The sequence below is a fragment of the Drosophila albomicans genome, chromosome 3 (assembly GCF_009650485.2).
Source record: "Drosophila albomicans strain 15112-1751.03 chromosome 3, ASM965048v2, whole genome shotgun sequence".
NCBI classification, from domain to species: domain Eukaryota; kingdom Metazoa; phylum Arthropoda; class Insecta; order Diptera; family Drosophilidae; genus Drosophila; species Drosophila albomicans.
Genome location: NC_047629.2, coordinates 30,114,730 through 30,134,898, shown reverse-complemented (window position 1 = coordinate 30,134,898; position 20,169 = coordinate 30,114,730). Strand labels below are relative to the sequence as shown.

General features: G+C 36.9%; 1 protein-coding gene across 1 annotated transcript; it reads right to left on the bottom strand.

Moving 5' to 3' along the window:
• Window positions 1-14,618: 14,618 nt before the first annotated feature.
• On the bottom strand, window positions 14,619-16,494 carry LOC117570271 (cytosol aminopeptidase-like). The gene has a single exon (XM_034251787.2). The coding sequence runs from the start codon at window positions 16,310-16,312 to the stop codon at window positions 14,735-14,737; it is 1,578 nt and encodes a 525-aa protein (XP_034107678.1). The 5' UTR covers window positions 16,313-16,494; the 3' UTR covers window positions 14,619-14,734.
• Window positions 16,495-20,169: the final 3,675 nt, after the last annotated feature.

Genomic DNA, 20,169 nt, shown 5'->3' with positions numbered 1-20,169 from the left:
TTATGGCTTTAACAGAGTAAGTTTCATGCTGTGTTTTTTGGCTGCAACAAATTGCGGCATATAGAAAACAGATAACGCCCCGGGGCACTTGTGTCTTGACTTAAAATTCCAAGCACGAGTTGTGCCACAAATAAATAAATCTATATGATTTGGCACGCTTGAAGTGGCAAATTAAAAATGTAATTACGCTTGATTCAGTATTCTTAACGCTTCAATAAAATACTAGACGTACTCAATTAAATTGGCTGGTGATTGGTCTTTGGTTTTTGTGTTTGCCACTAAATAATTTTCTGCTGGCATTACATAAATGATTTCATGTTTTTGAGGCCAATACAAGTGACACCGCAAAAGCCAAATGAATGCACATATTTTGATTTGCCAACCGCAATGAGAGCAGCGCTTTCCCCGCAGCACGTCCTGTGTTATCAAAATATTTGGGCAGTGTGTGTGCGGACTCGGCGAGAATGCAAATGCAACATTCATTGGGTAATGCCAATGCCTAAAAATGCATAATGAGTGGGCACGAGTTTCTACTAGCTTCCTCTGTAGTGGAGTGTAAAGTAAGAGAGAGGGGGAGGGGAAGGTGCTGCTGCTGTTGACCAGACGACATAAATCACGTAGGAACTCACACGGGCCCCGTATGATTCATATGCATGCTTTTACATATATAAAAGCCACAGTGTTGCTATTTAATATACCCTGTATAACAAAAATGGCCCTAGGGACTGCTACAAATTATTATTGGTATAGGAATTACAATTGTGTATAATATGAATTACATTTTATTAGTTTATTTTCCATTCGATATTGAAATTGCTAACTTTTGGAATAATATTTTTTTCAATCTTCATATTATTGTCATTTACTGTAAAAAATACTTGTATAGAATATTTATAATCTTTAAACATATATATGAATACAAAGGAATACATTTTTTTTTCTTAATTTTCATATTTTTAATATTTACTTAAAGAATTATTACATTCAGTGATACTTACTATGTATATATTTATTTTGTAGTCAAAGCAAAGTTAAAAAAAAAAACCTTTTCAGAGTTATTATATTATTAAAAAATATTTACTATAAAATTATACATGTGTAAAATATAAATTAACTTTTTTTAGCATTTTATTTTTTTTGCAATATTAAAAGTGATACTTTAAAGTATAATTCATTTTTTAATTCCTCAAATAAACAAATCATTATATTTATTGTAGTTCATGCTCTATTTTATTTTTGATTGTTGTTGATTTAGCTTTTTTCCATGTTCGTTTCAAAGTTTAATCCTTATTATGTAATATGTTTAATACATTTTTTAGTTTATTGAATTTGAATACTTTTGTTGTAAATAATTTTCATATAGTAATATATGTAGATATTCCAATGTATTCAACCACATTAATTTTATTGAATTGTATACTTTATGTATGTGCTTTTTTTATTTAGTAAAAATTCATACATTTTTTATAAATTCTATTTTTAGATGATGTTTATTAAATAAATATAAATTTTGCCATGTACACAGTATTTTTGTGTTTAATATATTTATCAATCGTATTAATTTTATTGAATTGTACGTGTTTTTGTGATAATTTCAAGTGGCGTCTTTGCTAATTTCACATAATTTGCAAATTGAAGCGAATGAATTGACATGCCAATGATGATTGCAGAATTGTTCAATTGAACGCGAGACGCCGGTGCACAAAAGTAGTTTGAGTTGAACGGAGCTAGAATTAATCTTTTGATAGAGTGAAATATGCTGTTGGGGGAGGGAGGCAAACAAAAGTAGGAAAAGACAGGCAAGTGCATAACAAGAGAGGCTTAAGCTGAAGGCAGAATTGCAGCCTGAGCATGAAATGAATGCATGTGGCAGCAGCAATCGCACCCGCAACTGTGGCAACAGCAACATAAGCAGCAAGAGCAACAGAAACAGCAGCAGCCACAGCAACAACAACAGAAAGAACAACAACAACAACACACACGCCATGCAGGCGACATTCATTTTTTTTTCGAATCTACCGCACGGAAAATGCATTCAATTTGGCATGGAGCACGATTCGGGCGAATGCATAGCAATCAAAATGCGGTTAGTTGCGTGTGGCATTGCCGACAACAACAGCAACAGCAGCAACAACAACAACAGCAACAGCTGAACGCAGCTGCATGCAACAACCGCGGTAACAATACTGACAACGCAATGACAACAACGGCAAAAGCAGCAACAGCAGCAAACAAAAAACGAAAAAAACAAAAATGACAATTGTCAACAATTTTAATTTTCATATACATGCCATGGCAAAAACAACAACAGCGGCAACAAAAACAAGCATAACTTTTGCGTTATGACAATGGCCGCAGTTCTCCACATGCTCAACACTTTACACACACACACGCAGCACAGAACACACACCATCACACATGCACATATGAAAGCAGCAACATACAAATGGATTTCTGTATGGGCCTCGGTAATGGAAGTTTATGAGCTCCTGTTGGCCCGCATTGAACAATACGGCCATAACTGTGGCTTCTGATATATTTCTCTCTCTGTCCATATGTCCGTCTGTCTGTCTGTTTTCTGTCCTTGCCTCGTGTCCGGTCCAGCTGACCGCATGTTGCAGCAAAAGCTGCAACGTATCTACGATTTGCAACTGATTGTTCCTTTTGCGTTTCAACTGCATTAACAACCGGATAAAGACAAAAGCCAGCGAATTGACTACAAACTGCGGTCAATCTAAGCCATTATCGATTGACTGCGTTTTCGATACAAAGTCACATTTCTTATTGAAGAAAAAATATATTAAATACTAATTTAGGTAAGGTATTAATTTATATTAAAAGATGTTACTTAAAAGTCATTATTCTAAAATAATTTGTGGAAAAAATAAATAAATAGTGGAAAGCCTCAAGATAAGATTAAGATTATCATCAAAAATATACAAAGTATGTATAGAATACATATTGATATAGTACACAAATAAGAAAGCTATAGTCAAGTGTGCTCGACTATAAGATACCCGCTACCAATTTCGATTAAATGCGGTATAGTGCGATATTTATCTTAAAATATAACAAATTAAAGGCTCTATTTGGTAAAGAAGTGCTACATTTAAAATATTCCATAGAGTACAAAATAAGTGTTTTTTCCAATACAAAAGAATTTCTGAAATAACTTAAACAATTTTTATCTGATCGCATCCAAATACTGTAATTATACCAACAATTGCAACTTTAGGCTTTTTATTCACATTTTTTCATTTCCGAAGTACCATTAAAAAAAAGGAACACAAATAGTAAAATAAAAGTACATAGGAAATTAATATTTTCATTAACTCCTAACTTTCAAGCTAGCCGAGCTATCTCATAAATTAAGCAATATTTTAGAAATATATCTTTTTTCTAATGACCAAGTATTTTATAATAAAATATATTATTAGAAATCTATATTTTTTCTAAAAATAACATATATTCACAAAATAGGTACATCAAAAGCGCCCGAGCTTTTCATAATGTTAAAACCTCCTTTAGACATTTCTGTTACCACTGTTAATATATTAAAAAAAAAAATGAAATTTAAAAAAAAAAATAAGTACAAAAGAAACTGAAAACCAATTTGGCTGCTCAACTATTTGAATTCTAATAATATTTCCACATAAATTAAACAAAGAGTAATTGAAAGATTCCTGAAATGAATTTATTTTCATAATGAAATTTTGAATATACTCGTAATTGCGCCAAATTTTGATAGTCAAGCACTATTAGCGAAATTTGAAACGATAATTTTATAACTACCATTTTAATATATTCATTTCGCAATATTGCGAATTTCAATCAGCATAAATTAAGCACGCATATTGATTGTCATTTAATTGATTTGCGATATACGTAATGTAAATGTCAATAAATATGTTTAAAATGATTCGAAGCGGTTGTTGTTGAACTTTGGTCACACTGGCTGGCATTTTAATCACATCCGTATCCGCAGAGCATCGCTATAATTGGATTTCGGCGGTTTTGTTTTAAGCTTTTCGCTACTCCTTTCGTTTTTTGATTTTATTTCATTCACGTTCTCGTTGTCGTTGCTGTTCTCGTTCTCTCTCTCTTCCTCGTTTTGTCGGTTCTTTGGCTGCGACTGCGATTGTGACTGCGACTGCGGTTTGTTAATTATGAATAATGAAAATTTGATGAGTACTCGTACATTTTTGCTGCAGCTCTTGATGTTGTTTGGCTGTGTGTTGTTTTAGTTCTTTGGCGTTTGGATCCGTTATTGTCCATTTTATTGCTGTTTGGCCAACCGCATATTTAGTTAATATTTAAAATGCATGCATATTGGAGTGGTCATCGCATTTGCATGCTGTGGCTATGCGAATTATCAATAAACACATTTCTGTTTTTATTTATATTCGTTTTATTTTTCTCGTTTTTCTGAATTGCCAGTTGCACTTTAAATTCAAATCAAATAAGAGCACACTCTGATTTATGGTGCTTGCATTTTGTGAGTGCCAGCGTTAAATTGCATTATGCGACGTTCGCTCGCTAAGCGTATTAATTAATTAAAAATGAGCATAAATAAGTACATAAATCAATTATCAGTTTCAATAAGACGCTGTGTGCAGTGCAAAAGGAAAACTGCAGCTTGCTCTTGCTTTGGCACCGGGCAATTACTTTGCTGAAAAGCCCTGCAAGCGGCTACAGCACAAGAGGACGATAAAAACTGGCAACATGGCGTTCAAAGTGCACAAAATGGCGGTAATTCACGCTTTGTTGCCGCCCGCGCGGCCATAACGAATGAATGAATGAATGAGCGGCCGCAAAAAGGAGGCAAACCAGCAACGATGGCGCCAATAGAAGTGCGGACGGCAAGTGCCAAGCAAAACAGCAACAGCAACACCAACAGCTAAAGCAAGAATGAATAGCGAACACCGCACAAAAAAACGAGTGCACCAAGAATAGTTATTAAAGAGAGGAGAAGTTTAGTCGATGTGGTTAGACCCTGTAAAATTGACAGCACTTTTTTGTGTAGTGATTAATTACAGTAAAATGGAAACAATGTTTCGATGATAATGATAAGAGGGAGCGGACTGTGAGGCAGAAAAAATACAAGAAATGCAACGATGTTGAAATAAAGATAAAGTAGTTACAATAATAAATACGTAAATTAGAATATTCATTTTCGGGAATTGTTTAATGACATTTAGTGATGGACATTTTAATTTATAATCTCTAATTTACAGTGCTACAAATGTAGACATACACATAAATTAAAAGATATAAGAGACATGGTATTAATATTATATTTGACATATATGAATTTAGAAAATATAGAAATCATTTTCATTGAAAAGCATAAAACTTATAAAAGGAAATCATTTACAAACTTATATTATTATTAATTATTCTTAGTACGTATTATATTGTTAATAAAAGCAATACATTTACAATTATTACTTTTTATGCAGACTGCATATTCTATTTACTTTTTATTAACCAAGAAATATTATGCATTTGATGCTATCTTGTGTATCAGAAATATAACTCTTCAGTTAATATTACTATATGATTTTTGCAAAATAAATTTACAAAATAAATAGTTTCTTTAAAAAGGCATGGAGTAAGTGGAAGTTATTAACCCAATTACATTACTGTAATTAAATTATTTATTATTGTACCAATAAAGGAAATCAATTTGAAATTATATTTTTCATGCAGATTGTACATTCAATTAAATTGTACTTAACCAAGAATGATTCTACATTTAATTCTACATTGCGTATACGTAATATTGCGCATACAAATCATGAGTTTAGATTACTAATTGCATGTTCAATTTTATATTAATACAATTAAATTGTAATGTAAATTTATTATTATTATATATGTATATATTATATATTATGCTTTATAATCAACATCAATAAATTAGAAACTGTATTTATCATGCAGCTTTACATTTTTGCCTAACCAAGAAAGATTCAGTTTTTGGTGCCATTTCACGTATACGTAATATAGTGCATACACCGCTCGATTAATTATGAAAAGGGTATAAAGCGATGCCATGGACTAGAAAAAACTATGTGAACAGGCAGACTGCACTCACAACTGTGCAGCGAAGAAAAGATATTGTTAGTTTTTTGCTCAGCTTTGTGCTGTGCTTCTCATTTTTTTTTTTTTTTTTTTTGCATTGCCGGCGCTAAACTTTTCCAATGCGCTTTGCGCTTTTCTTGTGCCAGTTGCCAAGCGTGAATTGTTCATAAGGATGATGCGAGAGTGTCAAGGAGTGTTTGAGAGTTCAGCAAAGATGGTGGAAACTGGGCGCAGGGAAACGAAGGGGGAATGCCATTAATGATATCCTTTCGTGTGGGCAATGCAATTACTTTGGTCCAACTTGCGTACAATTATTTATGCATTTTTATTGATGCAGCCAAATGGACGAAGATGTCTTAAATGCCCATCAATTTGTAAGCAGCAGCAAAGAGATAGAGATGGTGCACTTAGGGCACTCGTGTAAATCAAATAAGAACTTGCTAATCAAATCAAAAGTGAATGCCACAAGTTGCAGGTAGTGCTCGTAAAAGAAGAAACTGACAACTACATTTAACTGCAAACTTTTTCAAGAGTTAGTCAAGCATATTTGACAAATTCACTTAACTTGCAACAACCATAAATAATACGCACACGCACATATATATTCATATGTGTGTGTGTGTGTGTGCTTACTTGTGGCATATTTTTGTGAGTGATTTTGTTGTGCTTGACTTTGTGCAAATGAAAAACCAACATCCGAACTTGCTCAACTTTTGCTGAGTGCATGTTGCATTTTGAATGAGTCAAGTGAAAGTTGATGAATAACCGCATTCACATGTGTGGGTGTGTGTGTACTATATAGATAGCATAAGTCTGGTTACATTTGATGAAGCGGCCAAGCGCATATTTCAATTACACGGCAGCTGTGCAAAGGGAGAAAGCGAGAGAGAGAGAGAGAGCAAATGGCATCGAGCAACTCGCAACTGGCAACTGGCAACTGGCACATTTTGCGCTTAATTTCATTTCCGTTTAAGTGCCGTTACAAATGGCCGGTCATCTTTGGCCAAAAGGCACAACAATGGAGCAGTTGGTGTCGTTTGGCCAGAGTATTGAGTTGAGCAGTAAATTTCATTTTAAAAGCATTTCATTTACATTTTGTCCATTTCAGTTGCCCATTGAAATTTCCAGCTAACAACTTTTTGGCCAACATCAGCAGCAGCTACAGTTTTTCTCCCTCTCTCTCTCGCTCTCTCTCTCTTTCTCTTTGGCATTTTATTGTTTTGCCATTATTTCAGGTGTATGCGAGGGTGTGTGTGTGTGTGTGTGTGTGTGTTGGCCAACGATTTTTATGACCCGAACGTAGCGTTTGCAACTCCTGATCCGCTTTCTGCTCTGCTCACTAATCCGTCTGTGTTTTTAGTGCCGAAAATTTTAACGACGCGTCTTTGGAATTTGCTTAAGGAATCTATAAGCAAAGCCCATTCAATGTGTGTGCTTGTGTGTGTGTTTGTGTGCTTGTGTGTTGTTGTTTCTCCTGCGATTTTTCACTTTGTCTGGTCTTCAGTTGAGTTTCTTCCTATGTTGCAGTCGTTGTTTGTTTTTATGCGCGGCCGTTGGTTGAACGCTTCGCTGCTTTGATTTGCCCTCTTCAACCCCCCGCTTCCCTCTTCTACCCTTGTGCTTGCCCTTTGCCCTTTGCTCAGTGTCTTTGGCTTTCAGACCCTGGCCCCTGTTTCCAATTCCCGATTACTTGGACAGCGAACGAGATAGTGGCCAAAAGAAGAGCGGGAGGAAGAAAGTATGAGTGTAAGTGAATGTGTGTGTGAGTGAATGTGAGTGTATTTGAACCACGGCAAGGCGCACTCGTGCGCTCTTCGGGCTACAAAGCAACAAATCGAGTTTGCGAATAAATGAAATTACTTTTCGGTCTAATGACCATCATCTGCTGATTTTATTAGATTTGTTTCCTTTGCTCTGTTTGTTTGCTGCTTCTGCTGCTTCAACTTCAGTTTCAGCTACTGTTGCTGTCGCTGTCGCTGCTGCATCTCCAGAGTCTCGAGACAGTGAATGAAACTGCGACTTTGACTGCGAGACTCGAACTGCGTCTGTCTGCGGCTGCAGTGGAGGAATGTGAGAATGGTAACTGAAACCCAACCTGGCTAACTGGCAGCTAACTTTAAATGACTTTTGTGCCCAATCGGTGTAAGCAAATGGCTGATAAGGTAACAGCAACAGCCACCGTATTCCTTACGTCTCCCACCTCTTGTGGGTTAACTCACGGTTCAAGGGTCAAGCATTGTGGCAGTTGTTGACTGCGTTTAGCATAATTTGTACTCAAATGTCGTCGCCAATGACACCAGCTGAATGTTCAGCATACAATTTGCTTAAGTTCACTTTTGATTTCACAAATTTGTAACTATGACATTAGAGGAGCAAGTAAAATAATGGAAATGAAATTCCTGCAACAATTTGTTGTGAGAATTGAATTTTGTTACCAAAAGTTTATCGTTAATAAAAATTTCTTCTGTATTTTATTATTATGATAAAAAATTTAATTGAAATTTAAATTTTTAATTTCGTTTAGGTTTTAGAGTCTTTTAGCTCAAACTCTTATCTTTAAGGCTTTTTAAAATTTCTACTATTATATTAATATAAATTTAAGAGGTATAGTCAACATAAAAAAAAAATAGTTATATTTAAGTGGGAAGATTGCTTAAGTTAGTGATTTAGAGATGTGAATTCAAGAAAATGTTGTCAAATGCCTATTCCTATTGTTCAGGGTTTAGATATACTATATATGTTTATACACATATACAACTGAAGTAAATTGTTTTCATTTATATGCATAATTTCCGAAATTTTTGTTAAGTAAGTGATGTATACTAATGATAAATAAATAAAAATCAACGCATTCAATCATATTTACATTAATTTAAGTCATTAATATTTCCCTTTTCTTATATTAGCATCATTTAAATTCAGCTTAATTTATATTTATGTTGTATTTCCTTCTTATAATCCATGGTTTTCATATATCCTTCTAATATGTGTTTCCAAAGCGTAATTTAAGTTTAATATGATTAAACTTGAATTAAATTTATAATTCTAAAATAGTTGTTTTGAAATTGTGTTAGTTCGTAATTTTATTTTGTTTAAAATTTACTTCTATTATTTACTATTTACTATTTCATAAACTAATTTACTATTGGTAATGTTAAGATTAATATTAGTAAGGTTATTAGCAAATTCATCTTTCTGTTTAATCCAAGTTTTAAGTGCAACTTTCAACTCGTGTAATTGCCGTTTTACCTTCACAGCTGAGGCTCTATTCAATTGCTGCTTGGCCTTTGAGTAATGGGGCTGTTGTTGTAGCCAAGTTGTGGGCGAACTAACCATTTGTTTGGGTGTGGCGTGGCGTGTGAAGGGGAGGGGGGAGGGGTAAGCCAACACACATTAAAGCACAAATCCATTCCAATTTCCATTTCGCCAGCCTGTTTTCATATATTGTGTATTTTGGCTTCGAATTTGTTTGCTAATGTGCCAGAACGTCCCCTGCTGGCTTTTTGACAGCGTTGCCCTGCCAGGTTCACCTGTTGTTCCCTCAGTGAGTGTACGTGTGTGGGTGTGTTTGTATTTTGTGCGCCTTCCGCATTTGCCTCTGACATTTCATTTTTTATGAAACATCTTATTTTTCTAATTTGCAACAGCAGGTGTCGCCATTTTGTGCCATTTTGTTTATAACACGCTCGCCTCACTCGCATTGGCAATATGCGAAGAAGAAGAGACGAAGATGACGCTAAAGCGAAAGCTGAAAAAAAGAAGCAGGCAGCTCAGCTCTTGCCTTCCCTTTCTCACCCGCTGAGAGCAACCCCCTCAATTTCAATGCTCTGGCAATTTTCATGCTGTTTAATAACGCGCTCTTCTTCTTCTTGCAGTTGTTGTTGTTGTTGCTTTTCTGCTTCTTTGTTGTTATTTTGGGTCTTGTTGTTGTTGCTGCTGTTGCTGCTGTTTTTGTTCTTGTTTGCTTGGGTGTAAATTCAGTTTACTGTAAAATTTAATAGAAAGGAAATTTTTCGCACAACTGGCGCATATGAGTTTATGTGTATGTGTGTGTCCCCTCTGAGGGTGTGTGTGTGTGTGTGCGTGCAAATTGGCGTCCTTTGTTTATAGTGTTTCACATGTTTGCATATAAAGTGAAAATTCTTGTTAAGCGCGCTGTAAAAATGCGTTTAATAAGCTGAACGCACAATCAGATGGCGTCTTCTCTTCTCTTCCTCTTCCTCATCCTCATCGTGGACCACCTGGCTGGCAATTCACCCACACATTTTCTTCGGTTTTCCTCGTTTTCCCCCACACATACATCTAGCTGATTTTGAGTTTTGGCGTCTTTATTAATTCATAAAACGGCGTCGACAGGTGTCGCCGACGATTTGCTATATGTTTGCTTTGCTTTTGTTATTACTTTTATGGGACCCCGAGTGGCCCGAGTTCAACACTCTTATGCAACAACAACAGCTTGTTGAATAAGCAGCGTAAAGATTGAAATACAGCGTAAACAAAAGTGGCCAAAGTTAAACAGAAACAAAAGCAAGCATATTCACTAAGCATTCACTCTCGTATTCATACACGTATTCACACACTCACACTCGTGGCTATAATTCGTTATCTCTGGGGCGTATCAAAATCACGCTTGATTAACTTTTTCAAGTCATTTAACAAATAAGCAAAAAAATCCGTACATTTCTCTCTTTCTCAGGCAAGTCCAACTCCAAGTCCAAGTCCAACCCGTGTCTTAGCTTGGCCCGGGGAGCAAACGTTTATGCGCCTTCAGCCAATTGCCGTTACCATTTTAGCCAATTGCAAGAAACTCTCTGTGTGTGTCTGTTTATTTTTTAATTTGCCCCTCATATTTGCAGCCATCAATGTTCTTATGCACAACCAAATGGCCAATAAAACCTTAAATCGCATAAAGCTCCCAGAGGAGTATCTATATAAACGTTATTAAATGTCAGTCTCCACTTCAAACGACATCTTAGCATTGTTATTAACTAGAATGCATAACAATATTAAGAAAAAAAAGCTACATAAAACAGCTTAAATTAAACTTGACAGAAATGTTTCGCAAGCAAGACAGTTGACGCTTGAATAATTCGCAAAGCAAAATAAGCACGCTTATAAAAATACCCCTTAAATAAAAAATATGTATAATAAATTTGCGCGAAAGTCATGTGCATTTTAAATACGAGTAAGAGGAAAAAGATATTAAACTTAGAACATTTTGTAACCCTCTCAGGATTACATTAAATTGCGATGACTTCAAAAATGAATGATGTCCAATTAAAAATAATATAAAATTGAATATAATTCAACATTTTGTTAATGCCAAAATGCAGACAAAAGAACAATAGTCAAAAATATAAAAAAATATTTATCAAAATAAAAATATTAAAAAAGTATAATTTTGAGTTAAATTGTACCTCTGGTCAATTTCTATACTACATATAAACAACTTTTTAATAAATCGCTCAGCAATGTAGAATTTAAAACTATATAAAAAGACAAATGAACAAAAATTACTTGGATTTAAAAGAGACAATATAAATAAAGTATAAAGTATTTAGTAATTAAGAGTAGCACACGTAAATTACAAAATCGTTTTGTTCAATATTATTTTTTTTTCAATTATAAAATTTTTTGAAGTAAATAGCTTGGTAAAATAGAAATACAAAAATGATAGTGAAGCAGGTAAAAGTAAAATGCAAAGTGCATTTTAAATGCGAGAAAGATGAACAGGTTATTACCTATAATATATATTGCAATTAAACATTTCCTTATCACAAAGTATTTTAAGTAAGTCGCAAAGAAGAATCCTAATTCTGACTACAAAGTAGCTAAGCAAGTATCTTTTAAAATACAGATTTATGCTTAAAACTCTTATAGCATAAGTCTTTACTGTCATTAGAAAGCTTTTTAGCATCAGTGATATTCCTAGCACATTTTCTTATGTAATAAAGAAATAAGTAATAATAAATATTAAGATAATAATAAATAGTTTCTTACAGAGTATTCTTAGCTCTTTCTTGTCCAGTCATCATTCAATTTCCTACATTTCGTTCAGCTTGATAAGCTCCATAAAGCATCAAGGAGAAACTGTCATGAAAATTGTTTTTCTTGGCAAGGAATATTGTAATTTAAATCTTTTGTTTCGCACTCACGAGCATAATCTTGATTAGTTTAGCGGTCATTGGCTGGCAAATGAAGTTGTAAAGGACAAAGGACAAGTGGGAATTTGCCATAAATTTGTGGAATAGTAAATTGCAAATACAGACGACGACGACGACTAAGCATCTGAGAAGATATGTGTGTCTGTGGTGTGACTAAAGCACTAAATTAAGCACACACTAAAACCAGAAACAGAAAACAGATGCAGACGGAACGAGGCTCGTCCTTTGTGTTGTTGTTGCTGTTGTTGTTGTGTTTGGCTGCGGCTAATGGCCAAATGGAATTTTCGTAAATTAGCATTAATTAATCAATGTAGCAAATGAATTTGTAAGCCAGATTTGTCCAAGCCAAAGGTGAGCATCAGGCAAGCCATTAAATAAATAAAATCAGCTTCTTGTTTAGCTTTGGATTTTGGCTTTTCCTTGCATGCATGCATGCAAACAAGGACTCAGGACTCGGGTCCTTTCAATGTGTAATCAAGCAGTTTGTGATTTGACATTTGAAAGCGAGATTAAATTTGATTGTGCGCAAATGCTGCAAGCAAAACACACACACACATTCGCATTTTGGTGGCAAGGACAACGTCTTTAGCGCTTGGGTTCCAATTGCTACGATTGCTCCGTTTGGCTTTGTAAAGCAAAGCAAAGCAAAGCAAGCTTTGCCGGCAGCTGGCAGCTGCTGCAGCAGTGTCAAATACGAGCAGCCAAAATCTGCATTTGCAAATACACAACTAGCACACACACACATGCACAAATTCCCTTCCCGGTTGGTTAAATTAAATATTGAGCCAGAGCATTGCTTCTGCCTCCGACTGTGATTAGCCCTAATGTCATATGCCTCGTTGCATGGCACAAAACAGACGCACAAATGCTTCACTCTAAAGTAAACACAGCACTGTATACAATACTCGATCGCATTTGTGGTAGACACGAGGCAGAAGCACAGGTGTAATCAAGTCAGCACAATAAATGCCATTGATTGAACAGCTTTAAGGTAATTTCATTGTCAAAAGCCCAAACAATTTATGGTAAATAATAACGCCAAAGCTCAAGCACATCAAAGACCAAAGGCTGACTGACTGACGACTGATTTGACTTCACTTGCCTTGGCTTTGGTAATTTGATGAGTTGCAAGCAAAGCTAAGCTAGCAGTCGATAAGCCGGCTATGTAATGCCACAAGCACACACACACACACATACACACTCATACACGCACACACGTCAGGCACACCTGTCTTCATTGCTCTGTCTCTCTGTTTATCTCTCTGTCTGCCTTTCGCTGTCTGTGTGCGTGGAATCAGGCGCAGCTTAAGACACTCAATCAAATGTGCAAAATCAATTGCTGACACACGCTAATCAGACAACATTTATACGTCTGCCGAGCTGTAAATGAAAATGTTGTTCAGCTGCGAAGAAAGACTTACAAGTTACCCTGTATTTAAAAAGAAGGAGCAACATACCTAAATGAATATTTTAACATCGAATTTAATCATATTTTGGTATAAACTAAACCAATTTTATAATAATAGAAAAGTTATTTTTAAACTATTTATAATTTTTTATTTCATTTAATTTATTAATAAAGATTTTATATATTTGTTGTACAGTTGTAAACTTTGGAATAGCAGGATTTGTCGCATATTTCTTTTTGCTAGTTGATCACTTTATTCTGGTGAAATGGAACATGGAAATAGGAAAATGGTTGAATAAGTTAAAAATTAATATATTCATTTTCATATTCATATAATAGTATTTTGCAATTTTTAACACGTAAGTCGTAAGCACTGCTATTTCAAAGTTCACAGCAGTTCACAATATGTTAAGCATACCAATGTTATTATTTTGGCATCTCATTAATATTGTTATATACTAAATTTGTATATGTTTTTAAAATGTATTTATTTAGCTTATAGTTGAATTTATTTTTGTTGTATCCAATATATATTATTTCATATATAATTTATTTATTGTATTTTCAAAATATGATAACCAAGGTTTACTTTTTAAGTTATATATGAAATCATTAATATTTCTATTCAGCTTCATTCCAATACGACCCAACAGTCTCACCCAAACAGGGTATAGACGCTATACTATAGAGTGTATATAGAAATATAACCGTCAGGACGTGTTCCTCCTTTTGAGCCCCACACACAGCGCAATATAAGCTTTGCATAGCATACTTTTGCGCGTCGTTGACGCGTCTAAGAAAAGCTCAGCGTTTATGGTCGTAAATTCGATTTGCGCTTCAATCAACAGCTGCACACGTTCTCATTCCCCTACCCCATCCCTTTGGCCAGCGCTATGTTGAGTAATTGAAAACGACAGAGCAGATACGACGAAGCAGGTTTGTCAAGGCAAAACAAATTGTGGTAATCGTCTGAATCTGATCATTTTTAATCCAAAATCAAAAAAAGTAATATGACTTCCAAATAACATACTATACTAAATACACGATAAATGTCTATGCATCGAGAGGTAACTACTTTTCAAGACTGGGAACAGGCCATTTGATACATAAACTGAATCACTGTGCGTGTTGGCCGTCCGGTCATGCAATCCCTCAGCAGATACGGCAGCGGATTAACCTTGGTCGTCATGCCGGTGCCCCGAATGTCCAGATGCGCCCAATCTAAGCACGGCACCAGCGAATGCAGGACGGCAGCTGCCAAGCAGGACGAAGCGGGTCCACGGCCACAATTGCTCATGTCATACGTTGAGTTGCTAGTGATGATCTCCTTGAAGTAGCGGAAGAGCGGCATGCGCCAGATACGATCGCCAGTGATGCCGCCAGCCTTGCGGAACTGCTTGGCCAGGTACGCCGAATTGCTCCACAATCCCGTCGAGCTGCCGCCAAGGCCATAGCTGACGCCACGCGCCACCGAGCCAATGGTCAAGATCATTTTCGGCTTGAAGTTCGCCTGAGCATAGAGCAGGGGATCTGCCATCATAACGACCGCCGCCTTGTCGACGTTCTTAATGCCCAAGGTGACGCCATTGAGCAGAGTCACCACATCGCCACACTTCACCGCCATGCCCGATGGCATGTGCTCGCAGAGTGGAATTACGGCCGTGATATTCATGGGCAGCGAGAGGGCGGCGGCAGCGCGCAGGACGCCAACGCAGACGGCAGCTCCGGACATGGCGCCACGATAGATGTCCATGCCATTCTTGGGCTTGAGGCACAGGCCGCCGCTGTGGAAGGTCAGACCCTGGCCCAGCATGAGCACGCCTTTCTCCTCGGGTGCGGTGCCGCAGTAGGTGCACTCCAGCAGCAGCGGGGGCTCGCAGGATCCCTTGGCGATCATGAGGAACGAGTTGAGGCTCATATCTTCGATCCAGTCCATTGAGCGCACCTCCACAGACACGCCACACGGGCACAGCGCATCCACAGCAGCTTGAGCAAAGATGGAGGGCGTCATCTGATTCGCCGGCGTATCGGAGAGACGTCTCGCCAGATTCTGTGACTCCGCCTTGAACAGACCACGCACCCAGGCATCGTGATCGCCCTTGCCGTACATGTGCAACTTCGGGGTGGCCAGACGATGTTTCTTGCGCTGGTTGGCATTGTAGCGCCACACCGCCAAGGCGGCACCCTCGGCCGCCTGTTCGGGAAAGTCCATGCCATCCACATGCACCTCGGCCATGCGTTGCAGCTGCAGGGCTCGCGCTCCTGTGCCCGCCGCAATGCGGACGTTTTCCATGCCCTCGTCCAGTTCCTCGAGCTCATTGTAGCCAGCTCCTGCCACGCCCATGCCGACGACAGCTACCGTAGAGTATTCACCCTCGAGACCATTGAAGAGCAGTCCTTTGCCTGGCCTTCCGTCCATTCCACGTTCACGTATCAAACTCATTATCTTGCCACCGACAGCGTCATCGAGCAGCACAGCATTCTCCGAGGATCGAATGGGCTTGTCGCCATCTTTCTGGTACACGCCCACAACAACGCCCTTGGGCTTGTCGCACTTCGAGGAAAACGCACGCAACGCACGCACATTCACTCTGCTCTTGTAGGACAAGAGACTGCGAGCCACCTTAACCATACGAACATCGCGATACGAAGACATTATTCAAAAAAAATAAAAAACAATGTGGAGTTTCGTCTTGGAAATGTACAAATATTGTATAAAATTAAACGAATCTAGAATTTTACGTTTTACACTTGAAATTTTTTACATTCGAAATTTTCAGAAAATTGGAAATGATTTTTAAGGAATTAGTTCTGTGCTCAGTCCGACAAGTTGTACTGAAGTGAACTCAAATGTTGATGAAAACTCACACACAAACTGCTGCACAGGTTGTGACGTAGCCGGCCAACGCCTTCCTTGATCTGATGAAAAACTTTATCATACTCTTCGTTCTCTCATTTACTGAAATGCATAATGACACTTAATATGCAGCAAGTACTTCCGTCAAAGAGAAGTAAAAAAAATCAAATTTAATATCATATGAATTTTAATTTTGTGTGCGACGTGCGACGTGGGACAGACGACGGAAGCTGCCGCTGCTGGCCAAATGCACAAGCTCAACAATAATAATAGGTGCACATAATTAATTTTCCAAGCCAGTGAATCAAGCATAATTGGGCTTAATTTTTTGGTGCGAAAAAATGCGCTTTAAGCGCAAATGAGGAGCTCAGATACGGCTACGGCTACGGCTACGAATATGGAGACGGAGAAGGAGAAGGACATGGTCGCGAGTTCAAATGGAACTCGGTGACAAAGAAGACTTCATGATTATGCAGGGGAAATGACTGAGGATGGACGATGAAGTTGGGGCTATATAATAGAGTTATCGCGATAGAAACTTGCTGAATATGTAAATCACTTTTGCGTAGTATTTGCTTAATAGTATTCAAGTTAATTTTGGCTGGCAATTTTTGGTATTATTTTAAGTGTTGTTATTTAGCAGCTAATTCATTACAAGGCAACATTTCAAAATATTGGAATTAGAAGTATTCAAAGATAATCAAAATAAGCTCAATAAAAGCTTTTGTTTGCTTTCTAATGATTTTTTAAAGAATACATGGTAAACGAGTAAGAAACCTACAGTCGGGTATGCTCAACTGTGGGATATCCTTCTTCCAATCTTCAATAAATCAGTATTGTCGAAATATTTTAGAAATATACCGCAAAATTACTAAAAATAATGTTGTAGGCTTTATTTGGTATATATATATATTGTACTGCATTTAAAATATACCATAGAATACCGAATATAGCAGGCTATATTCGCAGAAGGCTATAACATACATGGCTATACATGTATGTATATAGATATTATACTGCTTTTAAAATATACCACAGAGTACAAAATATACTAGATGTCAGCATCATGAGCAATAATTACTATTTCTAAAAACATTCTGCAAAATGACAAGTTCTTTAAAAAATCAAAGGTACTAGACTTAGGTTACAAAAATCTTAAAATCGAAAAATACGAATAATTGAATGACATTTGAATAATAATAGTGATAGGCATAATTCGTATAATACAAAAAAAGTATAGTTAATTAATACTTTTTAATTTTATTAAATTTTTTGTGGTTTTAACAGATTTTTCCTCTATAAATAAGAACATCAAATATATTAGAATAAAATCTTCATTTAATAGCTTTTTTTTTGCCAGTGTATGCATTATAAATTTAATTGGATTGAGAGCTGCTTTCGAATGAGTTTGGTTTAAAAAAAGTCTTTGCCCTTTGTTCGCAATTTACTTTTGATCTCTTGCTTGCTAAGAATACAACAAAACTATGTTTCAATCAGAGTGCCAATCAAAAATCTTATCGTCAAGTGCCAAATGTTGCAAATGTATTTTCTTGCAAGCCGCATAACGAATAAATTGTTAAAGATTTCCAATTAAAAGTTACAAACAGGTATAGAAAGTTATATGAATACTCGTAAATCTGTAGTTTTAATTATACTTATCTTGTTGTCCATGCACAAATACTTAAGATTTGTATTTGTCAAACAGCAGTGAGACTGGAATTCAATTTAAGTTCAACAAAGTGTGGACTTTTGTGTCTGAATATGAATTTCGAGTATGTGTGAGTGCGAGTGTGAGTGTAAAACTGCCAACTGCTACAATTCACAAGCATAAAAGTGTGCAAATGGAAATACGAATTTGTAGCTGCAGTTCGAGGTATTTGTCTTTCATGGGATAGAACACAGAGATAGCAACAGACAGAGCGACATAGCGAAAGGGAAGTGTTGGAGAATTGGGTGTGCACATTAACCCAATAATCTTTGGTGCAGCAGCTGAAATGCCCCGAAACCAAATTTGAAATTTTGTTATTTCTCACCTTTGCGCTTGACCTGGTCGCTTGATAAGACAGACATGGCCAAGACAGACACAGCTACAGAACAGAACAGCAAATATCCAGAACAGAATTGCTCAGCAAATGAATGTCCTGCAGCAGCAACCCACAATCACACTCACACACACACACACTCAGTACAAAGCAAACAGAAAAGCGGAGCTATAAGGACAGAAGACAGACGGAGAATGGGCAGAAAACTTGTGGTTTAGCTTTTGGCCTGCCTGGTTAGTATGTCTCTGTGTGTGTGTGTGTGAGTGTGTGTGCGACAATCATAAATGTCGCCTTGTTGGATGATAAAATATTTGCACAAGTTGAATAGTTCAAAGTATTTCATTTTAAATTAACATTTGTCTTGGCGCACTCAGTTGGAATTATGCAATGTGGTCGCCGATAAGCTCATTTCAGCTCTCTCTCTCTCTCCTCTCTCTCTGTATTCCGTCGACGCAATCTTTGCTTTTCGACTCAAGCATTCCAATTAATATGCAACTGCTAACTAACTAAGTGCAGCTTTAAGCCAGGGGTAAGAACATGCATATTCCCATAAACCTAAAGCTATGACCATAATTTAGTCGGATCTCTCTCCACTCTCTCTCCTCTCTCCACCATCTCTCGCAACTTTTAGCCATGCACTTTGTCTGGCTTGAGTTAACACACACATCGCATCACATGTACGGTGAACAGCCCTCAGTCTCCTCTACGTGTGTGTGAGATTCTCACGCATGAACACATTTTCGGGTCGCATTTGATGCTGCAGTTGTGTGCAGAAAGGACTTCGCAGTCCTATTAAGCGGCTTACAAGTAAAATGCTGCCAGATTTTAATTGTCTGCACGGAAGCAGTCGAAAAGAGCACGACCAAAAATACAAGAAACAAGAACAGCAACAACAATCATAGCACGTCGCATACGGGCCACGTTGCGTATGCGTAATGTGACATAGACTGTATGCCTGAAGGCTTATTTCGTGAGTATAAATAAGTGTGAGACTTCATGTGAGTGTTAGTGTGTGTGTGTGTGCCTCTTAAGTAAATTTCAGTGTAGTACATGGGGCAGGGCAAACACTTACGGTCTGTTGCGCATCAGTTGCTTGTCATGGTTTAGCAGCCAACCAACTAACCAACCAACAATCCTGCGGCAGTCAAATTAATTGTACCTGAACAGCAGCAAAAACCTGAAGACGCTATAAAAGTCTTTTGCATTTGCTCAGCTCATGATGTAATCTTAAAATTTCTTTGCAATTTCAATTTCATAACAAAATGCTTGCAATAAAAGTATGAGACTTTATGGAGCAAGCAAAAAGTCAATGCTTTGCGTATTTGAAAACTGCATGCTAAGGTCACAAGTATTGCTTGGTAATGTAACTTAGGTTCCACCCCATATTTCTATTCTTTAACTTACCAAATTTACATTTGATTGTCAGTGAAATTTCTAAGCCAAAGTACAACCCAACACTCTCAAAGCACAGAGTTTTTAATAATCGAGAATGTTCAGCAATAGCTCGCTTTTGCGTCGTCGTGTGCCACAAAATAGGCAGCGAAAACGGCGTGTGATAAACTTTAAATTGTTTTTTAATGGTATTTGCCGTATAATCGAAATAACAACAAAAAA

Coding starts and splice junctions, on each gene's coding strand:
- LOC117570271 (XM_034251787.2), bottom strand. CDS start 16,312: ATGTCTTCGTATCGCGATGTTCGTATGGTTAAGGTGGCTCGCAGTCTC.